The following is a 21,927-nucleotide window of genomic DNA, read 5'->3' as shown; positions in this document are numbered from 1 at the left end:
CAGGGCAGGCATTCAGTTAGTTCAGTTACGGAGCAAGCACCTGGTCTGTGCCAGGCACCGTGCTGGGCACTGCAGGGAGAGAAATGGAAGAGGCAGACAAAGTTCAAGGTGACAAGGCAGCGGCATGTGTGTGTGTGTGTGTGTATTTAATAAACAGTATGCATCCTAGTATCCTGTTACGAGAGAAGAAAGAGCGCTTCCAACCTTACACTTTAAGGACATACTGGGGACATGTGAACGCAGAAATGAAACGTCATCATTACAAGGCTAGGAGGAAGGACAATCTGGCAGCGGAGGGAAGGTTAAAGGTTAGTCGTAAAACTTCACTCTTGTTGAAATGGGGGCATCTTAAGTGTCTATTATTATTTTACTAAAAACAGAACTGTGAGAGAAAAGAAGTTAATGAGAACATCAGACACAAAGGACATTTGAAACACATGAATCAACATGGTGGCTGCCGGGGTCCCCAGCAGAGGCCCTCCTCCCTCCCATCCCTCCCTCCCCCCCACCATGCCAGGAGCTGTCTCCAGAGGTGGACACTCTCCCAGGCACACACCAGAAAGACCCAGACCCTGACCACTGAGTCTTATTTTACTTCTAGAATCAATCTAGGCTGGCATATGATAACCAACTGCCTAACTACACATTTACTTGTGGGTTTTGTTTTCTTTTTTTTGTATAGTACTGGGATTTGAGCCAGGCCCTGGGTGCTGTCCTTCAGCTTTTTCCATTCAAGGCTGGTGCTCTACCACTTGAGCCATAGTTCTACTTCTAGCCTTTTGGTGGTTAATCTGAGGTAAGTCTCATGGACTTTCCTGCCTGGGCTGACTTAGAATTGTGATCCTTAGAATCGTGATCCTTAGATCTCAGCCTGCTGATCAGCTTGGATTACAGGTGTGATCCGCCAGTGCTTGGCAACCCACTCACTTTTAGTAATGTGATTTCAGTGGGCAAGAGGCTTATGCCTGGAAAATACCCAGGCAGCAAGCCCTTAGTAATTCACGTGTGGACTCCACACCCCTGTGAAAGGTTAACTCTCCTCAGGTGGATCTGAGGGTCTCAGCCCTTTCCTCTGGGGTCTGTGGCTGGGCAGGCACAGCCGTGTCTCCACTCAGCTAGCTGCCCCATCTCAGGTCTGGGGTCCCTGTCTGCAGTGTTTCTTTTTTTTTTTTTGGGTTCGGTCGTGGGGCCTGAACTCTGGGCCTGGGTGCTATCCCTCAGCTCTTCAGCTCAAGGCTAGTGCTCTACCACTTGAGCCTCAGCGCCACTTCCGGCTTTTTTCTTTTTGCTTATGTGGTGCTAAGGAATCGAACCCAGGGCCTCAGGTATGCAAGGCAAGCGCTCTACCACTGAGCCACTTTCCCAGCCCTGCAGTGTTTCCCCATATTCTCCGCCATGATGCTGGCCAGTCCACGAGGCCCGGCACACGCACTGTGTCTCTACTTACTGAGCGGGAGCACGATGATGGGGACGTTCTTGGGGCGCTTGCTGTCCTTGTCCAGGAACTCGCCGGTGACAGTCTTCTCACGCTCCGTCACGCGGCAGTTGTACTTGCCGCTGTCCTCCTGGCGGAGGTGGAAGATCTTCAGCACGAACACGCCATCACTCTCCTTGGACACCTTCAGCTGTCCCTTGGCCTCCCGGTGGGCGAACTCACTGTTGAGGACAGGCACGGCGTTGGGGCCCATGCTGGCGATGAGCGAGCTGTTGAAGGCCCAGGAGACAGCAAAGTAGCGATCTGGAATGTTCTGAGCCTCCAGGATGCACCGGAACTCCACCTGCTCGCCCACCGTGTGCAGCCGCTTGTCAGTCTCCAGCCGGACCGTGAAATCTTTGTCTAAGAAAACAATCACACATGCATGGGGGCCAAGAAACAGACTCTCCCCAAGGGGCCGCAAAAGAAGAACCCCGGAAGCCATCCCCAGCCTCCTTCCCCCTGCTCATGGGGCAGTCAGTACTCCCCCATCCCCACAGCCCCAAGTTTATGGACAAAGTCTCATGCATGAGGCAGTCCTCCCACCAGAAGCTGAGAAGCTTACCTCAGTTTCCCTGGCACATTACTCTCACTTTCAAACCACCTTTGCCTCTGCTTCCCCACCCAACCCTGAAATGTCAGAGTGCCATCCAGGCCCAGAGCATCTAGGGAGCTTGATACTCCTGTTGAGACCACTGGGCTGGGCTTGCTATGCCCCCGAGAGCCTGCCAGCCATGACTGGCATCCCCTACAAACAGCCTGCTGGGCTGAGCCTGACATATGCTCTTGGAATTCCTTTGAAGCAACAAAATCACAAGTATTTTCATCTGCTATTGCAAGACTCCCCCCACCTAGGAGATCTGTGAGGCAAAATCACAGAGTGGCATGGGTGCTGACCTTAGTCCTAGAAAACACCAGTGACAATGCCAGCATTCCTTCTACCACATGTGAACACGGAGACAAGACATGTAAAGGCAATCTGGGCAGTGGCTCAGGAAGCCGAGGTCTGAGTATCCCAATTTGAAGCAAGCCTGAGAGTTATCTCTGACGAATCCGCAAAAAGCCAGAAGTGGAGCTGTGGCTCAAGTAGTAGATCGCCAGCCTTGAGTGGAAATGCCAAGTGAGCGTGCAAGGCAAACTAACAGCGCTACATTACTGGAAAAACAAAAACTAGCCATGTGTGCTGACAGCCAGAGGTCCTCTAACGGGCCACGGAACCGGGCAGTCTCCAGAGGGGCACCGTGGAGGCCCAAGAGGGGCTCCAGCAACTGTGTCCAGTGACTGGCACTGGATCTCAGAGGCCCTGTAGAAGGAGTGAGGAGCAAAGAGATAGAGCTGAGTGCCAGAGGAAGCGATCACAGAGCCTGGCCAGGGGAGGTTGAGGCAGGGACCGTGGCCTGAGTACACACGAGCTCCTGGAGCACACACCAGGACGCAGTTGAGGCTCTGCGTCCTCAGGAGGCAGGTGAGGGCCTTTCCTACACCTCAGGACCTGGGTCCGTCCACCCTTCTCCCCCTCTCCAGGCTCCACCCACCGGGTCCACATCCTGCCAGGCTCTATTCCCCAGTGACCAGACTCTCCCGATCTTTCCCAGGAGCCTTCCATCACTCCAGGACTCATCTCCCAGTGTGGCTGCCATTGCCCCACCCAGGAGCCCAAGGCCCCATCTGCTAGAAGAACATTCTGCAGGGCTGAGCCTGTGCCCACAGCTATCATTAGCCCTCAGGTCAAACAATGACAGTGACTCACCACCAGACAACAGCGCCATGACCCCATGGGCCACGCCCAACGGACCACGCCCCCAAGCCGTCCTCACTGACCATGACCCTGGTGGAACCCCTGTGGACTTGTGGATATTCAGACCTGTCATTTGCCCTGGGCTGGGCCTCCTCATTCCCTGGTTGAAGACACACCCTGCCCTTCCCAGTGCCCTCTGCTGGCTTGCTGGCTTGGTCTGTGAAGCTTCCGTGTATGGCTTTGGCCTCTGTTGGCGTCCAGCTCCCGGACATGGAGCTGTGGCTTCTCGCACTGCAGCACCCATGGCTCGTCTTCCCCAGCTCCACCAGGAGCAAAGCCCAGGCCATCCTGACTGCACCCCACCCCCTGCCTCTCCTCTGACTACATCCTATTTCGGCCCTGTCCTGGGCTTGCTCTGTGCGGTCTAGTGGCGCTGCCCAGACCACAGCCTGACAGCCACCCACAGTAGCCACACCCTGCTAACACTAAGAAGAGCCAGACAGGCAGAGCTCTGCACACGGAGCCCCGTGGGCACCCTGACTCAGGATCCTCCACCCTGGCCTCCCACCTGCCCAGCCACGCGCACTTCTCTACCGGCCTTTTAGCTGCAGACCCAACAGCCTTCCAGATGGCCTCTACATTCTGCCTCCAAAACCCCCATCTGCTGTCATTACTGCTTGCGAAGCTCCTCCTCCATGCCTAGAGGGATGGGGGGGGGGGGGAACACTTCTTCTTCCTTGTTCTGCTCTGTCCCAGCGAGCACGCAAGGACGGCTCCAGATCTTCCCAGGACAGAGCCAGAACTCAGGGCTCAGCAGGTCATTCCATGACCTGGGACTGAGTGAACCCCATGGGCCTTTCGCATCCTGCCCCTACTCTCCCCACTCCACCAGAGCCCGAGATCTGTACCCAGAGGACTGGCGATGCCCTGGACGCCATCCTCCCAAGGCTGCCTTGGAGAAAATCTCCTTTCTCCGCCTTCACCGCGTCTCTTTCTGTGGCCTGCGGGGCCAGGGCCAGGACTGGCTTGGGACTGCTTTAGGCCTGGCATATAAAAGCCCAGTCTTGGGCTGGGAATGTGGCTTAGTGGTGGAGCGCGTGCCTAGCATGCATGCAGCCCTGGGTTCAATTCCTTAGTACCATGTAAACAGAAAAAGTCAGAAGTAGCGCTGTGGCTCAAGTGGTAGAGTGCTAGCCTTGAGCAAAAGAAGCTCAGGGACAGTGCCCAAACCCTGAGGCAAAGCCCCAGAATTGGCAAAAAAACAAATAAAAAAACAGTCTCCCACAGAGCCAAGTGCCACCTCCAACCCCATGAGATGCTCCTGGGGCTTCTGGAAGGGCAGCTGGAACACCTCAGTCCAGAGTCCACAGAGTCCACTCTTTGCTCCAACTCAGCATCTGGACTCAGGTGACTTTTCTTTCTTCTCCCCCGACTCAGCCCAGAACTCGTAAATGTGGCTTCTCCTCTGCAGACACGTCCCAGCACACAGCCTTTCTGCTCGATCATTCTGCAAGCTCCCCAAGTGCACAGACCAACTGCCCCCCACCCGGCACCTCCTGAAGCCTCAACCCAGCTCTCCAGGGCTGCTGGGGCTGGGTATGAATTACAGAAGCAAACCAGGAGCAGGGAAAACTGGGAGATGCAGACACGGAGCCGGCACAAGGACACACAGGGAGCTGATCCACTCCATTTTTCCCCTGTTAAATATCTTCCCTTTGGTAGCTTAGTCTGGATTCATTTGTAGGGCAAATTCAAAAAGTCCTAATTCCAAATTGGTAAGATTAAAATAAAGAAGATTCCACTGTTGCAACCTAATTTTAAAGCATTAAGACTCAAAATGTGGTGCAGACTTTTGAAGCTGCCTTTAAAACCCTCCAAGAAGGGAAATGATAAACAGGAACTAAAGCCTCTTCAGTGGACTTCTTAATGTGAGATGGTCTAGAAGCTTCTAAAAGCCCTAGGTCCTACAGAGCAGATTAAGTGCTCCTTGACTAGGAGCCATTGGTAGGAAGAAAGTTCCCACATCCATTAGCTGTCCAGGGACCGCGCCTTGCCCAGCTCCTCCCAGAGCTGCGCTGACCACAGAGAAGCAGAACAAATACACCAGGAGCTCGGCTTCTCTGCTCACCAGGAGTTGTCTCCACTATAACCTGGAAGTCTCCCCTCCCCTGCCCTCCCTCCCTGATCAACCTAGGCCTCAGCAGAGAGGGAGTTCAAACCAGGGAAAGGGTCAGAGAGGAAGGTCGAGCCAGGGAAAGGATCAGAAGAGCAGGCCAGAGTCACAAGATAAGACAATTTCAGTGAACCCTTTCAAGTTCTTTTTGGGAAGGGCAGTATGGGGACTTGAACCCAGGGCCTCATACTCTCACTTGGCTTTCACTCCAGGCTGGAGCTCTACCAGTTGAGCCACATCTCCACTTCTCGCCTTTTGCTGGTTAACTGGAAGTTAAGAGTCTCTCAGATTTATCTGCCTGGGTTGGCCTCCAACAGTAATTCTCAGATCTCAGCTTCCTGCATAGCTAGGATTACAGGCGTGAGCCACGGATGCCAAGCTCCAGTTCTTAAAGGAATGTGTCTAATCAAACACACAGGTGGTGTAGGTAAAGGAAAAGAAAGCCCAGCACCAGGATCTGCCTAGGAAGCAGCCCCGATGCCTACTCACCCTTCTGTCTCCCTGCCCGCAGGAACCCACCAGGAAGGTGGAAGCTCACACTGTCCTGGTGTCCCCAGGGACGAGGCTCGGAGACTCACCGGTAGGCTGGACGTTGACCACTGCACCCTCGGAGCGCTTCCGGGTCATGGCGTACCATGAGCCATCGGGGTCCTGGATCCACTGGGCAGCCTCGCAGTAGAACTCGCCCTGGTCAGAGGGCTGCAGGTGGAAGATGGTGAGGCGGAAGGTGGTCCTCCCCAGCTTGTCCAGCCGCACCTCGCCCAGGCTCTGCCGCTGGGCATAGTCGCTGCTGGAGTGCAGCACGAAGTCCCGGCTCAGGGAGATGACTTCCACCGGCATCTCGCCTCCGTTCTGCCGCAGCCAGGACACAGACACGTGGCTATGCTGCTCTGTGTCTGTGCCCACCTCGCAGCTGAGCTCTAGGGCATCCTGCTCCACCCGGTGCAGGGTCTGGGGCATGGCGGTGGCCTGCAGGGTATCTGGGATCACTGCAATGCACAACACCAACAGCAATGGTCACAGGGCGCTCTACCACTCGAGCCACACCTCCACTTCTAGCTTTTTGCTGGTTCACTAGAGATAAGAGGCTCATGGACTCTCCTGCCTGGGCTGGCTTTGAACCATGATCCTCAGCTCTCAGCCTGCTGAATAGTTAGGGATAACAGGCGTGAACCACAGGTGTCCAGCTAGTAACTTTTTTATATTACCATCCAATGAAAGTTCAGGTTTCATTGTGACATGTCCACGCCTGCATATGACATACCTCTGGATTGGAATTACTGTCTGTGGCATTTTAATAATACTCAGATTGAACACAGACTGCACTTGGGAATTTCTTGCACAGCAAAGGACCGCCCCATGCACCAGTGGGAAAATTGCTTTCTTCTCACCTGGTAAGATCTGTTGTTGATTATGATATTGCTCTGAGAAGCCTGAACTTCCCTTCTGAGGAATCTGCAGGTAGTATGAGGCTGCTTGGAATTTTAGTATTAGCCTGCCTGCCTGACTTCTTCTTATACTGTAAGAGTTTGAACTCAGGGCTTTGTGCTTGCTGGGCAGGAACTTTACCACCTGAGCCACACCTCTAATCCGAGAGAGAGAGAGAGAGAGAGAGAGAGAGAGAGAGAGAGAGAGAGAGAGAGAGAGAGAGAGAGAGAGAGAGAGGGAGGGAGAGGGAGAGGGAGAGGGAGAGGGAGAGGGAGAGGGAGAGGGAGAGGGAGAGGGAGAGGGAGAGGGGGAGAGAGAATATGTGCGTGTGTTTTGGTCCTAGGGCTTGAACTCTGAGCCTGTATGCTGTATACACTCAAGGTCAGTGCTCTATCATTAGAGCTCCACTTTCACTAATACTGCTGTGCCGATCTTGAACTAAGACCTTCCCACTCCTCAGTACCTAGGATTACAGGAGTGTGTCACCACGCCCAGCCTTAGTTTACATTTCCACACACTATCCTATTTCTTCTTCTCCCCACCCCACTTTTCTCCTCACCCCTCAATTTATTTCCACAGTGCAGTGCCCTGGGGGAGCTTTTGTTGTTCTGAAACAGGCTCTCCCTACTCATCCCAAATCATGATCCCCTGCCTCTGACTAAGTGCTGGGATTATAAGCATGTACTATCATGCCCAGAATGGAGGCTATTTGAAAAAAAAATTTTTTTTGGTACAGAAAAATCATCATCCTAATTTTTTTTGCATTTTTCATCTTCTATTTTTAGTAAGTTAATTTTTACAGAACTCATCAAAGTGGTCCTTGGTAGAGAGAAGTCTCGACGTGAGGACAATTCAGACAGGTGAAGCCTCTACCTCCAGGTCCTGGGCTTGGAATTTTACCCCCACCCTCCCCTGTTCTGAAGAGGAAACACCTCCTCCTGCCCCCCCCCCCCCCCGGGGGGGCAGATGAAGGCAGTTTAGCCTCAGCTAGGTCTAGAGAGAGTTTTCTCCCAGGACTGGGTCTGAATGTCCTCCTGTTAGAACACAAGTTAGAGAAAGGAAAAATAAGTAAGGACAGTATTCAATCAACTAAAGGACAAGTCAGTACCAGTGGCTCATGCCTGTAATCCTAGCTGCTCATGAGGCTGAGATCTGAGGATCATGATTTGAAGCCAGGCCAGGCAGGAAAAGGCCAGGAGACTCTTATCTCCAATGAACCAACAAAAAGCCAGAAATGGGGATGTGGATCAAGTGGTAGAGCCCCAGGCTTGGGTACAAAAGCTCAGGGACAGCACCCAGGCCCTGAGTTCAAGACCCAGCACTGAAACAAAATAATAAACTAGAATACAAAGAATAGAATAGAATGAAATGAAAAAGAGCTAAAATGAAAATGACAGAATACAAATTAAGTAAAACATCAAGTAATCAAATGACTATGTAAGACAATCAGGGTGTGGTGCACAGTGGGAGCAGGCCTCACCCACGAGGGTCATCTTGGCGCTGTAGCTCCCGAAGTAGCGCTCGTCCGTGTTGGGCGTGTGGCACTCGTATTCGCCTGCGTCTCGGGCCTGGAGGTCGGTGATGTGCAGCAATGCCGCGTGGCCCTGGATCCTCTCCACAAAGATCTTGCCGCCGCGGACGCGCTGCGTGTAGATGGCATAGGGGAAGGAGGGGTCCACTGTGCTGACGATCTGCACCTCGCGCTCCGGGGCCGATGGCAGGTAGATGGACCACTGGAAGTTCTGCTCGGCTGGGCCCTGGAAGCCACTAACGTTGCACCAGATGGTGATGTGGGAGCCCTCGGTGCGGTACAGGGGTCCCTCCTGCACGGCCACCTGCCTCTGTGCCGACACCACACCTGCTGGCCGCACAGACACAGGGGTGAGGCCTCGGAGGAGAGGACATGAAGCAGGGGCCACAGTGATTGGTCAATGCTAATTACACCACTCAGGGGTGGGGCTCTGTCTCTAATTTGCATGCACGGGAATCTGAGGACCCAGGAATGTGGTCAGCCTCTCACTCTTGCTAATTTCATTGAACCTGTCACCACCACCACTCCTGCCACGACCCACCCCCACCCCAACACACACAGAGTTTGAGTTCTACTTTTCCTTGCTCTTTACAAAGTTTTTGGTAAAACTGCATCCCTGGCACAAACACAGTAGAAACAAAAATAGTGATTAAGAAGAGAGGTGTGGGGGCTGGGAAGGTGGCTCAGTGGTAGAGCACTTGCCTTGCATGTATGAGGCCCTGGGTTCGATTCCTCAGCACCACATAAGCAAAAAGAGAAAAGCCGGAAGTGGTGCTGTGGTTCAAGTGGTAGAGTGCTAACCTTGAGCAGCGCCCAAGCTCAGAGTTCAGGCCCCACCACCAGACCCCCCCCCCAAAAAAAAGAAGAGAGGTGTCCAGAGGGGCCTGGCCCTTATTCGGGGGTTGCTATCTTCGTTTTCAAACCTACCCACTCTACAACCCCTGCTCTAGGAGAATTCCTCAACCTTCTCCCTCCCCAACTGGGGCAGGGGAGAACCCCAGGTCGTAGCCACAGTAACTGGCACAGCCCCAGAGGAATGAGAGGGGCTAAGGGGGCCCCAGCCTGGACCGAACAGCAAAGGCTCGTGCAAGAGTGGACTGAGCGGCTGCTATGGCTTGCGTCTGGTTTGTGTGAGTCCCCTGGGAACTCAGGCCTCGGTGGCCCAAGACAGGACCTCTGAGGGGTGAGCGCACTGCGAGCTGAGGCGGGCGCTGGGGCCAGGCTGTGGGGTGCGTGCGTGGCTGTGACTCTGTGGTCTCCATGTGTGTCATCATGGGATGTGGTCACTGCCCGCTGTGCTGTGACACGGCCCAAGCCCTCTCAGAACCAGAAGCCATCTGTGAACCAGCAGTCAGGGGCTCTCGGCCGCTACCCTAGTACCTCAAAGAACTACTTTAAAAAACCAAGTGCCCCACCCCAGGCATTTCCCTACAGTGATGGAAATGGAACCCACACCCAACCTACACCAAGCTGGAGCCACTCCCAGATAGGAAGAGGACACTCCTGCAGCCCCACTGCTGGGGTGGCTGAGACCTGTCAGCAGTTGGCACAGCTGTGGGGAGGGGCAGGCTCCAGCCGCAGGAGGGAGGTGGGCACCAGATTGGCTGACAAATGGCAGACCTGATGACACGGCCACTTGCTAGCTGTGACCTGGGATAAGTCACGCGACACTTCCGTCCCTCCGTGTCCTCGGTACTCAGGTGCAGGACAGATGAGTCCTCAGTGAAACACTGCTGGTCCCCCAGAGCCTCTGTGCTCCAATCCACAGACCACAGGCCTCCGCCAGGGACGGGCCTAGGACATTTCAAGCCAGGCACCTGTGGTGCTCACCTGTAATCCTAGCTATTCAGAGGGCTGAGATGTGAGCATAGAGGTTCAAAGCCAGCCTGGACAGGAAAGATGGCGAGACTCTTATCTCCAATTAACCAGTAAAAAACCAGAAGTAGAGCTGTGGCCCAAGTGGTAGACTGCCAGCCTTGAGCAAAAAAAAAAAGCTGAAGGACAGCACACAGATACCAAGTTCAAGTCCCAGACTAGCACACACAAAAAAACCCACAAGTAAGGGGAAAACTGGGGGAGAGCGAGGGAAGAGGTAACATTGTCCAAAGAGAAGTGTAGTCTTTATCTGACTATGTAACTAATCCTGCTGTACATCACAGTTACAATCACAGTTTTAACACTTAAAAAGACAACACACAAAAGGGCGGTTTAGTAAGCTCCTGACAATGCACATGTTCACTCGTCCGCTGGCCTGGCCTCCCTGCTCGGAGGCAGCCAGCCACCCCAGGAAGCCTTCCATTCCAGACCTGAAAGAAGGGCTGCTCAGCAGACCCTGTCCCAGGTGGATCCCTGTAGTAGACAGGCCAAGGCTTCAAATCCAGAGAGAAACTAAGGCCAGGCCCTGCCCAGCCTCACCCCGCCTGGCCAAGGCCCTAACCAGCCCTACCCTGCCCAGCCCAGGGGTCATGGTGCCCTGGCAGCTGCAGATCTACCCTGCAAGATAACAGCTCCACCTCTGCCAGCACTCACAGAATTCTACCCTGAAGAAGCTTCCCCCAACCCTACTGAGAACTGTACCCTAGGAGCAGGGAGAGAGGAGGGGAAGGGGGGATGTGAGGTGGGAAAAGAGAGAGAAAGACAGCTAGATACAGACCGCAAAGTGCTATGTCAGGCAAGGACAGTCATTACTATAGAGGTGTGTGTGTGTGTGTGTACATGCACGTGCACACACGTGCACTGGGGTATGGAGCTCTGAACTCAAGGCCTTGAGCTCTTGCTTAGCTTTTCTGTTCATGGCTGGCACCCAGGCCCCTAGGCCTTGCTTTTTGTTTTTGTTTTTTAATTGGAGATGGCCTCTCAAGGATTTGTCTGCCTAGGCTGGCCTTGAAATGCAATCCTCTGGATCTCATTCTCCTCCTGAGTAGCTAGGATTACAGGTGTGAGCCACTGGGGCCCAGACTCATTACTGTATTTGAAGTCATGAGCAGATGAGTCACTGGTAATTTTCAGTACTTTAAAAAGTTGATGTAGGCTGGGCATGATGGCTCACACCTGTCATCCTATCTACTCACGAGGCTGAGATCTGAGGATCACGGTTCAAAGCCAGCCCAGGCAGGAAAGTCCATGAGATTCTTATCTCCGATTAACCACTCAGAAAACCAGAAGTGGCATGGCGCTGTGCCTCAAGTAGCGCTCGCCTTGAGCTGAAGAGCTCAGGGACAGTGCCCAGGACCAGAGTTCAAGCCCTATGACCAACAACAACAACAAAAAAAGTTGGTGTGATGTGTGCATTTTCCATAACAATTTGAACACACTTGTACGAGCGTGCACACGCATGCATACACACACACACACACACACACACACACACATTGTGACTGTTGAACGCAATGGCTGCAGCTTTCCTGAAACCACTTTTAAACCACTGAAGCCTGGCCTGCACATTTAGGCACTCTGCAGTCAGTGACCCATCCTGAGCAGCAACCAGCTGGCCCCATGGCAAAGGGGGAGATGTGGTTGAGTGCCCTACACCCCGGCTCCTTCTCAACCTGGGCCTCATTGGAACCTTAGGACACTGGGGGAGGGGTGCCTTAGAAGACAAAACCGCCTGCCCCTTCCCATGTAAGTGCCCTGGGGTACAGCCTTAGCAGCAAGGCTATTCTCAGCTTCCCAGAGGATTCACCAGGCACCAGTACTAAGAATGTGTGGTTTCCCCTCCTGCCACACCCCTCTCTCCCCGACTGCCCTCAGGGGAACACGCCTGGCCTCTAATTCTCCACACTTGAAAGCTCCTCCCTTTTAGAGACCCAACAATCATTCACTTCAAGACAGTTTCAGGGGCTGGGAAAGTGGCTCAGTGGTAGAGTGCTTGCCCTGCATGCATGAGGCCTTGGTTGAATTCCTCAGTACCACATAAGCAGAAAAAGCCAGAAGTGGCACTGTAATTCGTGGTAGAGCCCTAGCCTTGAGCTGAAGAGCTGAGGGACGGTGCCCAGGCCCAGAGTTCAGGCCCCATGTTTCATAGCACTGGTGGCTCACAGCTGTCATCCCAGAGGCTGAGATCTGAGGATCACAGTTCAAAGTCAGTCTCGGCAGAAAAGTCGGTGAGACTATTCTCTCCAATGAACCACCAAAAAGCCAGAAGTGAGGCTGTGGCTAAAGTGGTAGAACATCAGCCTTGAGTGAAAAAGTTGAGTGCAGGAGGACCTAAGTTCAAGCCCCAGTACCAGCGCTTGCATGAACACACACACAAACGCTGTAGGGTCCTCCTGGCCCTGGTGGGCTGGAGCAGGGTGGGTACTAAGCGCTCAGTGAGCAGAGGGGTCTGTGCACTCCATCCCAAAGTCAACAGTGCTAAGTGGCCCGAAAGAGCTGGGCAGGAAGTTGACACAACGTATCCCGCCAGAAGCTGATTCTAAAGGGCCCTTGACAAACAAACCGGGGGCTAGCTTTAACACACACATCCATCCACTCACCTGTCCTGGACAAGCTCCTTAACCTCCTTCCTGCTCCGGGCAATCCACTCTGATCCCAGAACTGGGGCAGCTCCCGGGAACAGAAAGGAATCAACTTTCTCCTCCACAGTCCTTGCCTTCTCTGCAGGGCCCCTCTGGCTGCATGACCCTCCACCCGCACACCGCAAAGGTTCCTCTTGGCAAGGCCCATTTCTTTCTTTTTTCTTTATGCTGCTCCTGGAGCTTGAACTCACAGCCTGGCCACTGTCCCTGAGCTTTTCTGTCCTAGGTTAGCGCTCTACCACTCTGAACCACAGCACTACTGTGTGTAGTGTAGTCTGGGGGGTGACGAATTGGAGAGAAGGGTCTCACAGACTTTCCTGCCTAGATTGGCTTTGAACTGTGATCCTCAGATCTCAGCCTCTTGAGTAGCTAGGATGACAGGTGTGAGCCACTGGCGCCCGGCTGGTCCACTTCTTAAAAACAGTAACTTTCACTTCAGGTACCCTATACTCTACAAAACTTGGCAATCAATACACAAATGACTTTGGCAATAAAAAGAGACAAGAACGTCCTATTCTGTAGAACCACAAAAAAGACTGGAGGAAGACGCTGGGGCTTCATCCACTCCCTTCAGTCCTCCAAGGTGAGCATGGACCAAAAATAAAAATGCCTGATTGCTATGTAAGCTTTTTGAGGACTGGAGCCTCACCCTCTCCCTTGACTTCTGCTCAGGTTGGTGCTCTACCACTTGAGTCAGAGCTCCAAGTGGAGATGAGTCTCCCAGACGTTCCTGCCAAGGCTTCCTTGGAACCTGGATCCTCAGATTTCAGCCTCTTGAGTAGCTAGGATAACAGGTACTGAGATTACTGCGCACCAGCTGGTGGTTTAAGTCGTTTTTTCGGTCAGTCATGGGTCTTGAACTCTGGCCCTGAACGCTGTCCCTCAGCTCTTCAGCTTAAGGTTAGCGCTCCACCACTTGAGCTACAGGGCCACTTCTGGTTTTCTGGTGGTTCTTTGGAGAAAGGAGTCTCATGGTCTTTCCTGCCCGGGCTGGCTTTGAACTGCGATCCTCAGATCTCAGCCTCCTGAGTAGCTAGGATTACAGGCGTGAGCCACCAGCGCCCGAAGCTGATATTCCCAACGACTCACTCGCACACCACAGGAGGGGACACAGAGGCAGTGGAGGCGAGGGCCCAGGGCCGCACAGGACACTGGGATTGCGCTGGGTCTCTAGGAATCGAGGGCTTGATCATGCCAGCAGGAGCGCGGCCCTATGGGCCTGTACTAGCAAGGGTGTGCCAACATGGACCACCTCAGCTCTGGTGGAAGAGGTCCCAGGGGAGCACTTTAATAGGAGCAAGCGCCTTGTCTGGGAACAGTTCTTGGAGGTGAGCTCGGAGACCTGTCAGGTTCAAGTTCACCCATCTTCAGTCTGGAGGTCGCTGGGGAGGTGCGATTGGGACCACGGAGACCAAATTAGTATTTAAGGGCAACGCCAGGATCCCAGCGTGCAGACCAAAGGCAAAAATACCATTCATTCATCTTTTCAAATCTTTTTTTGTATCTGAATCTCCAGCGGAACTTAAAATAGAGCCAGCCTTTAGATGATTAATGGTTGTTAAATTATTTAAGTGTGAGTACTGCACTGCCCTTCTATCTTCCCGCACCTGTGCTGCTGCGGGCCCACGCCACCCCAGACCCTGGGTTCTGCATATCTGGGCCAGCCCCACCTCCAACTGTGCCTCCTGTACACAGGGTGCTTCCTCCTGTACACAGGGCTGAATGTGCATGCCTCCATGCAAGCACCATCCTGAAAGCACATGAATGCTCTCACCCATACACACCCTGGCTGTCCTTGCTGGTCCTGGAGTCCTGGGGCTTGCCCTCTGGGCTGGACACTGTCCCTGGGTTTTTGTGCCAGCCTTAAGCTTCTGGCTTTTTTTGGTGGTTAATTGGAGATAGGAGTCGCACAGACTTTGCTGCCTGGACTGGCTTTGAACCGTGATCCTCAAATCTTAGTTTCCTGAATAGCTGGGATTATAGGCGTGAGCAGGCACCCAGCCTCCTTGATGTTTTTGACCAGATAAAGTCCTAGTTTTTTCTTTTATAGGATTTCCAACATAGGATTATCCCAGTGGATATGTTCCTTCCCTTCCTTTCTCCCTCCCTTTCTCTCTCTTTTCTGTAATAAGCCCTTCTCTTTTCACACACCTCATCCATCCCTTCTCTTCTCCTCACCGGAAAGTATCCAACTCCTCAGCATCTCTGCCCACAAACACTTACATCCATGGCTTAGCATCTCTCTTTACCACAAGCTTGAAGTGAGTTCCAGCAAAAGCTATCAGTCAAAAGCAATCAGGGCATTATCCCCTCTTCTATCTGACCCCCAGGAAGAGCTCCCCAAACCAGCTTCCTGCTCTCCTGGTTCTGCCCCTTCCCACCTGTCTCCCTGAATTCTCTTCAGAAAAGGCTGGGTCCCCAGGCCCTGGAGGGACTTCTGGTTGGAGGCAGCACCAGGCTCTGCCTCCAGCTTCTAGAGGAGAAAGAAATTAAAAGGCGGATCGCATTACTTGCCAGTCAATGCTTCTCTGTAATCACCCTGACCGCCGCCTCCTTCCTGTCTCGGAGATGGAGATGGGGTGGGCAGGCAGCCTCTGTCAGTCCCCTGGGCTTCCCGGATCCTGGGCACCGCAGGTTCCAGGAAGGGGCCTCGGTCCTGGTCAGAACCAGCACCCCCACCCCAGCTTCTCTGCTGCTATTTCCAGCTTCATTTCTAAACCCAGATTTCCAGTCTGGTGTTCAGGTGGAGGCCAGGCTTCTAGTCTCTGCCCACTGTGGCCCCTCCCTGCCCAGCCTGGGGCCTCCACCCCTCCTTGTTTCCACTGGAAGCAGGCAGGCTCCATCGGACACCCTTCCCCAGCCAGGGGCTTCCTGAGCACAGGCCACCTCCATGCTGAGTCTACATGCTGCCCACCTGGGCAGCAGAGGGAGCATGGGTGGGGGAGGGCAGCGTCATTAATGGCCTTCGCCAAAACTACACCCCCCATGCACCAAGCCAAGAAAGAGTGCATCAGCTGGGTGTGCAGATGAAAAGCCAGCCCTCTGAAGGCCAAGGCAGGAGGACTGGGGATGCAAAGCCAGCTGGGACTACTAAACCTCAAAAACACAAATGGAGGGAGGGAGGAAAGGAAGAAGGCAAAAGACATTATAATAATTGTTACATAGCCATTAAAAATCAGAAGAGCAGGGTGCTGGTGGCTCACACCTGTCATCTAAGTTACTTAGGAGGCTGAGATCTGACAATCCTGGTTCAAAGCCAGCCTGGGCAGGAAAGTCTGTGAGACTCTTATCTCCAATTAACCATCAAACAAACAAAAGTGGAGCTGTGACTCAAAGTGGTAGAGTGCTAGCCTTGAGCACAAAAGCTTAGAGACAGTGCCCAGGTCCGGAGTTCAAACCCCACAACCAACCCCCACCACTGCCCCCACCAAAAAAAAAAAAAAAATCAGAGAAGACATGTTCTGGTAGCTCATACTAGAAATCCTGGCTACTCAGGAGGCTAAGATCTGAGGGTCACAGTTCAGAGCCAAACAGTGCAGTACTAAGTCCATAAAACACTTAACTTCAATTAACCAATAAAAAGCCAGAAGTGGCTCAAGCGGTAGAGTGCCAGCCTTGAGGAGACGAGGTCAAGTGAGAGCATGAAGTCCTGAGTTCAAGCCACAGTACATTCCAGCCAGCTGGGAAAGAAAGTTAGCAGGACTCCAATCTCAATAATAAACCAGACATAGTTTTACACATCTGTGGTCCTAGCCACATGGACGGTGGACACAGAGGATCACAGTCCAAGGCCATATTGGGAAAAAGTATGAGACTATCCAATAACAAAACTGAAGCAAAAAGTCCTAGGATGTGACTCTCAAGTGTATAGTGTGTGCATAGCAAGCATGAGACCCAAGTTCTAGCCCCCGTACTGCAAAAGAATTTTAAGAAGTGGCAAGGTTAAAAACATTTTTGTAAATAAAAACATTCCCTTTCCCAAGCCGGGCGCCAGGGCTTAGGCCTATAATCCTAGCTACTCAGGAGGCTGAGATCTGAGGCTCACAGTTCAAAACCAGCCCTGGCAGGAAAGTCCATGAGACTCATCTCCAAAGAACCACCAGAAAACCGGAAGTGGCGCTGTAGCTCAAGTGGTAGAGCACTAGCCTTATGCTGAAGAGCTGAGGGACAGGGACAGCACTCAGGCCCAGAGTTCAAGCCCCATGACCAACCAAAAAAAAAACCCCATATGCTTCTACTTGTGAGGACTTTCTTAGCATCAATAAAATCTTCTGTCTGGCAGTGTCCACAGCAGGTCAGCAGGAAGACCTCTGAGGCACCAGGAGGGACAGGACAGGGCGTGTGGCCCATAGGGGACAGATGTGCAGTAGCAACTGCTGAGAAGGAAGCAGCCGGTGCCCTGGGGCACGGAGGGTCAGTGTGACTGTACCCTCTCCTCCAGCCTCCACCTGCTCGGGGCCTAGCTGGACAGGTCTGACCTCTTTACTTTTTAAGCTGTTTTAGTCCTTAAAACGACTTCTTTCCCTTTCCAAGTTATTAAACGTTCAATTCCAGTTGATCCCTTCTGAGCCTCCTAACACCACCTCCCCTCTACTGAGTGGAGAGGAGGTGCTGCAGGGACAGATGGGCCGAGAAATCCCAGGAGACAGAAGTCTGGGTACTAGCAGGCTGACTGCCACAGAGCCAAGGCCGGGACCTGAACGGCACCACTGCATCTGATCCCCATGCAGGGCCTGCCTCATCTAAGATGTCAGGACGTGGCTCTGAAAATTAAGCCGAGAGAGCTCAGAGCCTCTGCCTGCTGGCGGCAGACCCACCTCAGATTCTTCAACTCCAAGTGACTTCCAACCTCAGGCTAAGATCTGAGATGCCATCTTTGGTTGGTTGGTTTGTGCCGATACTGGGACATGAACTCAGGACCTTGTCCTCTCACTTGGCTTTTTCTGCTCAGAGCTGCTGCTTTACCACTTGAGCCATACCTCTACTTGAGGCTTTCTGCTGGCTACTGGGAGATCAGACTCTCTCAGATTTGTCTGCCTGAGTTGGCTTTGAACTGCAGTCTTCCTGTTTCAACCTACCGAGCAGCTAGACAACTGGCATACCAGGTTCTAACTAGGAGACCTAGCTGCTTCCAGTGGAGGGAGCCAGGGAGGCAAGCCCCATGGGGGCTGGGTGACAGGGACAGAGGAAGACCAAGAGAAAGCAGTGGGAAGCCAGGCGCCGGTGGCTCACGCCACCGTCATCCTACTCAGGAGACTGAGATCTGAGGATTGTGGTTCAAAGCCAGCTTGGGCAAAAAAGTTCGTGAGACTCTTATCACAAATAAACCACTCAGAAAACCGGAAGTGGAGCTGTGGCTCAAGTGGTAGAGCGCTCACCTTGAGCTGAAGAGCTGAGGGACAGCGCCCAGGCCCAGAGTTCAAGCCCCACAACCAACCTCCCCAAAAAGTAGTGGGAAGTGGGCAGCTCAGGGTGGGGCAAGGACCACTGGCCAAGGATGCGCTGAACGAGGACCTTGGGGGTAGAGGGGTGCACATTAGACAGCAGGAGTGAGAGGAAGGGGGCAGGTCGGAACTGAGGGCTGCCAGGTGTGAGGGGAGGACGTCTGACACAGGAGATGCTGGAGAGAGCACAGTGCACACAGGGAGGGAGCACAGTGCTCACAGGGAGGGAGCACAGTGCACACAGGGAGGGAGCACAGTGCACACAGGGAGGGAGCACAGTGCACACAGGGAGGGAGCACAGAGCACACAGGGAGGGAGCACAGTGCACACAGGGAGGGAGCACAGAGCACACAGGGAGGGAGCACAGTGCACACAGGGAGGGAGCACAGTGCACACAGGGAGGGAGCACAGTGCACACAGGGAGGGAGCACAGAGCACACAGGGAGGGAACACAGAGCACACAGGGAGGGAGCACAGTGCACACAGGGAGGGAGCACAGTGCACACAGGGAGGGAGCACAGTGCACACAGGGAGGGAGGAGGTGCACACAGGGAGGGGGCACAGTGCACACAGGGAGGGAGCACAGTGCACACAGGGAGGGAGCACAGCGCACACAGGGAGGGAGCACAGAGCACACAGGGAGGGAGCACAGTGCACACAGGGAGGGAACAGGTGTACACAGGGAGGGAGCACAGTGCACACAGGGAGGGAACAGGTGTACACAGGGAGGGAGCACAGTGCACACAGGGAGGGAGCACAGTGCACACAGGGAGGGAACAGGTGTACACAGGGAGGGAGCACAGTGCACACAGGGAGGGAACAGGTGCACACAGGGAGGGAGCACAGTGCACACAGGGAGGGAGCACAGTGCACACAGGGAGGGGGCACAGTGCACACAGGGAGGGAGCACAGCGCACACAGGGAGGGAGCACAGTGCACACAGGGAGGGAGCAGGTGCACACAGGGAGGGAGCACAGTGCACACAGGGAGGGAGCACAGCGCACACAGGGAGGGAACACAGAGCACACAGGGAGGGAGCACAGAGCACACAGGGAGGGAGCACAGTGCACACAGGGAGGGAGCACAGTGTACACAGGGAGGGAGCACAGTGCACACAGGGAGGGAGCACAGTGTACACAGGGAGGGAGCACAGTGCACACAGGGAGGGAGCACAGTGTACACAGGGAGGGAGCACAGTGCACACAGGGAGGGAGCACAGTGCACACAGGGAGGGGGCACAGTGCACACAGGGAGGGAGCACAGTGCACACAGGGAGGGAGCACAGTGCACACAGGGAGGGAACAGGTGTACACAGGGAGGGAGCACAGTGCACACAGGGAGGGAACAGGTGCACACAGGGAGGGAGCACAGTGCACACAGGGAGGGAGCAGGTGCACACAGGGAGGGAGCACAGTGCACACAGGGAGGGAGCACAGTGCACACAGGGAGGGAGCACAGAGCACACAGGGAGGGAGCACAGTGCACACAGGGAGGGAGCACAGTGCACACAGGGAGGGAGCAGGTGCACACAGGGAGGGAGCACAGTGCACACAGGGAGGGAGCACAGTGCACACAGGGAGGGAGCACAGAGCACACAGGGAGGGAGCACAGAGCACACAGGGAGGGAGCACAGTGCACACAGGGAGGGAGCACAGTGCACACAGGGAGGGAGCAGGTGCACACAGGGAGGGAGCACAGTGCACACAGGGAGGGAGCACAGTGCACACAGGGAGGGAGCACAGTGCACACAGGGAGGGAGCACAGAGCACACAGGGAGGGAGCACAGTGCACACAGGGAGGGAGCACAGTGCACACAGGGAGGGAGCAGGTGCACACAGGGAGGGAGCACAGTGCACACAGGGAGGGAGCACAGTGCACACAGGGAGGGAGCACAGTGCACACAGGGAGGGAGCACAGTGCACACAGGGAGGGAGCACAGTGCACACAGCGAGGGAGCACAGTGCACACAGGGAGGGAGCACAGCGCACACAGGGAGGGAGCACAGTGCACACAGGGAGGGAGCACAGCGCACACAGGGAGGGGGCACAGTGCACACAGGGAGGGAGCACAGAGCACACAGGGAGGGAGCACAGTGCACACAGGGAGGGAACAGTGCACACAGGGAGGGAGCACAGTGCACACAGGGAGGGAGCACAGTGCACACAGGGAGGGAGCACAGCGCACACAGGGAGGGAACACAGTGCACACAGGGAGGGAGCACAGTGCACACAGGGAGGGGGCACAGTGCACACAGGGAGGGAGCACAGTGCACACAGGGAGGGGGCACAGAGCACACAGGGAGGGAGCACAGTGCACACAGGGAGGGAACAGGTGTACACAGGGAGGGAGCACAGTGCACACAGGGAGGGAACAGGTGCACACAGGGAGGGAGCACAGTGAACACAGGGAGGGAGCACAGTGCACACAGCGAGGGAGCACAGTGCACACAGGGAGGGAGCACAGTGCACACAGGGAGGGAGCACAGTGCACACAGGGAGGGAGCACAGAGCACACAGGGAGGGAGCACAGAGCACACAGGGAGGGAGCAGGTGCACACAGGGAGGGAGCACAGTGCACACAGGGAGGGAGCAGGTGCACACAGGGAGGGAGCACAGTGCACACAGGGAGGGAGCACAGTGCACACAGGGAGGGAGCAGGTGCACACAGGGAGGGAGCACGGTGCACACAGGGAGGGAGCAGGTGCACACAGGGAGGGAGCACAGTGCACACAGGGAGGGAGCACAGTGCACACAGCGAGGGAGCACAGTGCACACAGGGAGGGAGCACAGTGCACACAGGGAGGGAGCACAGTGCACACAGGGAGGGAGCACAGTGCACACAGGGAGGGAGCACAGAGCACACAGGGAGGGAGCACAGAGCACACAGGGAGGGAGCAGGTGCACACAGGGAGGGAGCACAGTGCACACAGGGAGGGAACACAGTGCACACAGGGAGGGAGCACAGTGCACACAGGGAGGGAGCAGGTGCACACAGGGAGGGAGCACAGTGCACACAGGGAGGGAGCACAGTGCACACAGGGAGGGAGCACAGAGCACACAGGGAGGGAGCACAGTGTACACAGGGAGGGAGCAGGTGCACACAGCGAGGGAGCACAGTGCACACAGGGAGGGAGCACGGTGCACACAGGGAGGGAGCACAGTGCACACAGGGAGGGAGCAGGTGCACACAGGGAGGGAGCACAGTGCACACAGGGAGGGAGCACAGTGCACACAGGGAGGGAACACAGTGCACACAGGGAGGGAGCAGGTGCACACAGGGAGGGAGCACAGTGCACACAGGGAGGGAGCACAGCGCACACAGGGAGGGAGCACAGAGCACACAGGGAGGGAGCAGGTGCACACAGGGAGGGAGCAGGTGCACACAGCGAGGGAGCACAGTGCACACAGGGAGGGAGCACAGTGCACACAGGGAGGGAGCACAGTGTACACAGGGAGGGAGCACAGCGCACACAGGGAGGGAGCACAGCGCACACAGGGAGGGAGCACAGTGCACACAGGGAGGGAGCACAGTGCACACAGGGAGGGAGCACAGAGCACACAGGGAGGGAGCACAGAGCACACAGGGAGGGAGCACAGTGCACACAGGGAGGGAGCAGGTGCAC

At 54.9% G+C, this 21,927-nt stretch overlaps 1 protein-coding gene across 1 annotated transcript in view; it reads right to left on the bottom strand.

Annotated features, from left to right (window-relative positions):
- The window catches only part of Igsf3 (immunoglobulin superfamily member 3), a 60,663-nt gene that overhangs the window by 15,107 nt on the left and 23,629 nt on the right, over positions 1 to 21,927 (bottom strand). The window contains exons 2-4 of the mRNA XM_042692302.1: positions 8,294 to 8,671; positions 5,964 to 6,374; positions 1,448 to 1,837 (exon numbers count right to left, since the gene is read on the bottom strand). Of these exons, the coding sequence (XP_042548236.1) occupies positions 1,448 to 1,837; positions 5,964 to 6,374; positions 8,294 to 8,671 (1,179 nt within the window). The remainder of the gene's footprint in view (positions 1 to 1,447; positions 1,838 to 5,963; positions 6,375 to 8,293; positions 8,672 to 21,927) is intronic.

This window comes from Dipodomys spectabilis, unplaced genomic scaffold (genome assembly GCF_019054845.1).
Source record: "Dipodomys spectabilis isolate Male_0828 unplaced genomic scaffold, ASM1905484v1 ptg000148l, whole genome shotgun sequence".
NCBI lineage: Eukaryota > Metazoa > Chordata > Mammalia > Rodentia > Heteromyidae > Dipodomys > Dipodomys spectabilis.
Note: the sequence above shows the minus strand (reverse complement) of the source record. Positions and strands in the feature narration are given on the sequence as shown.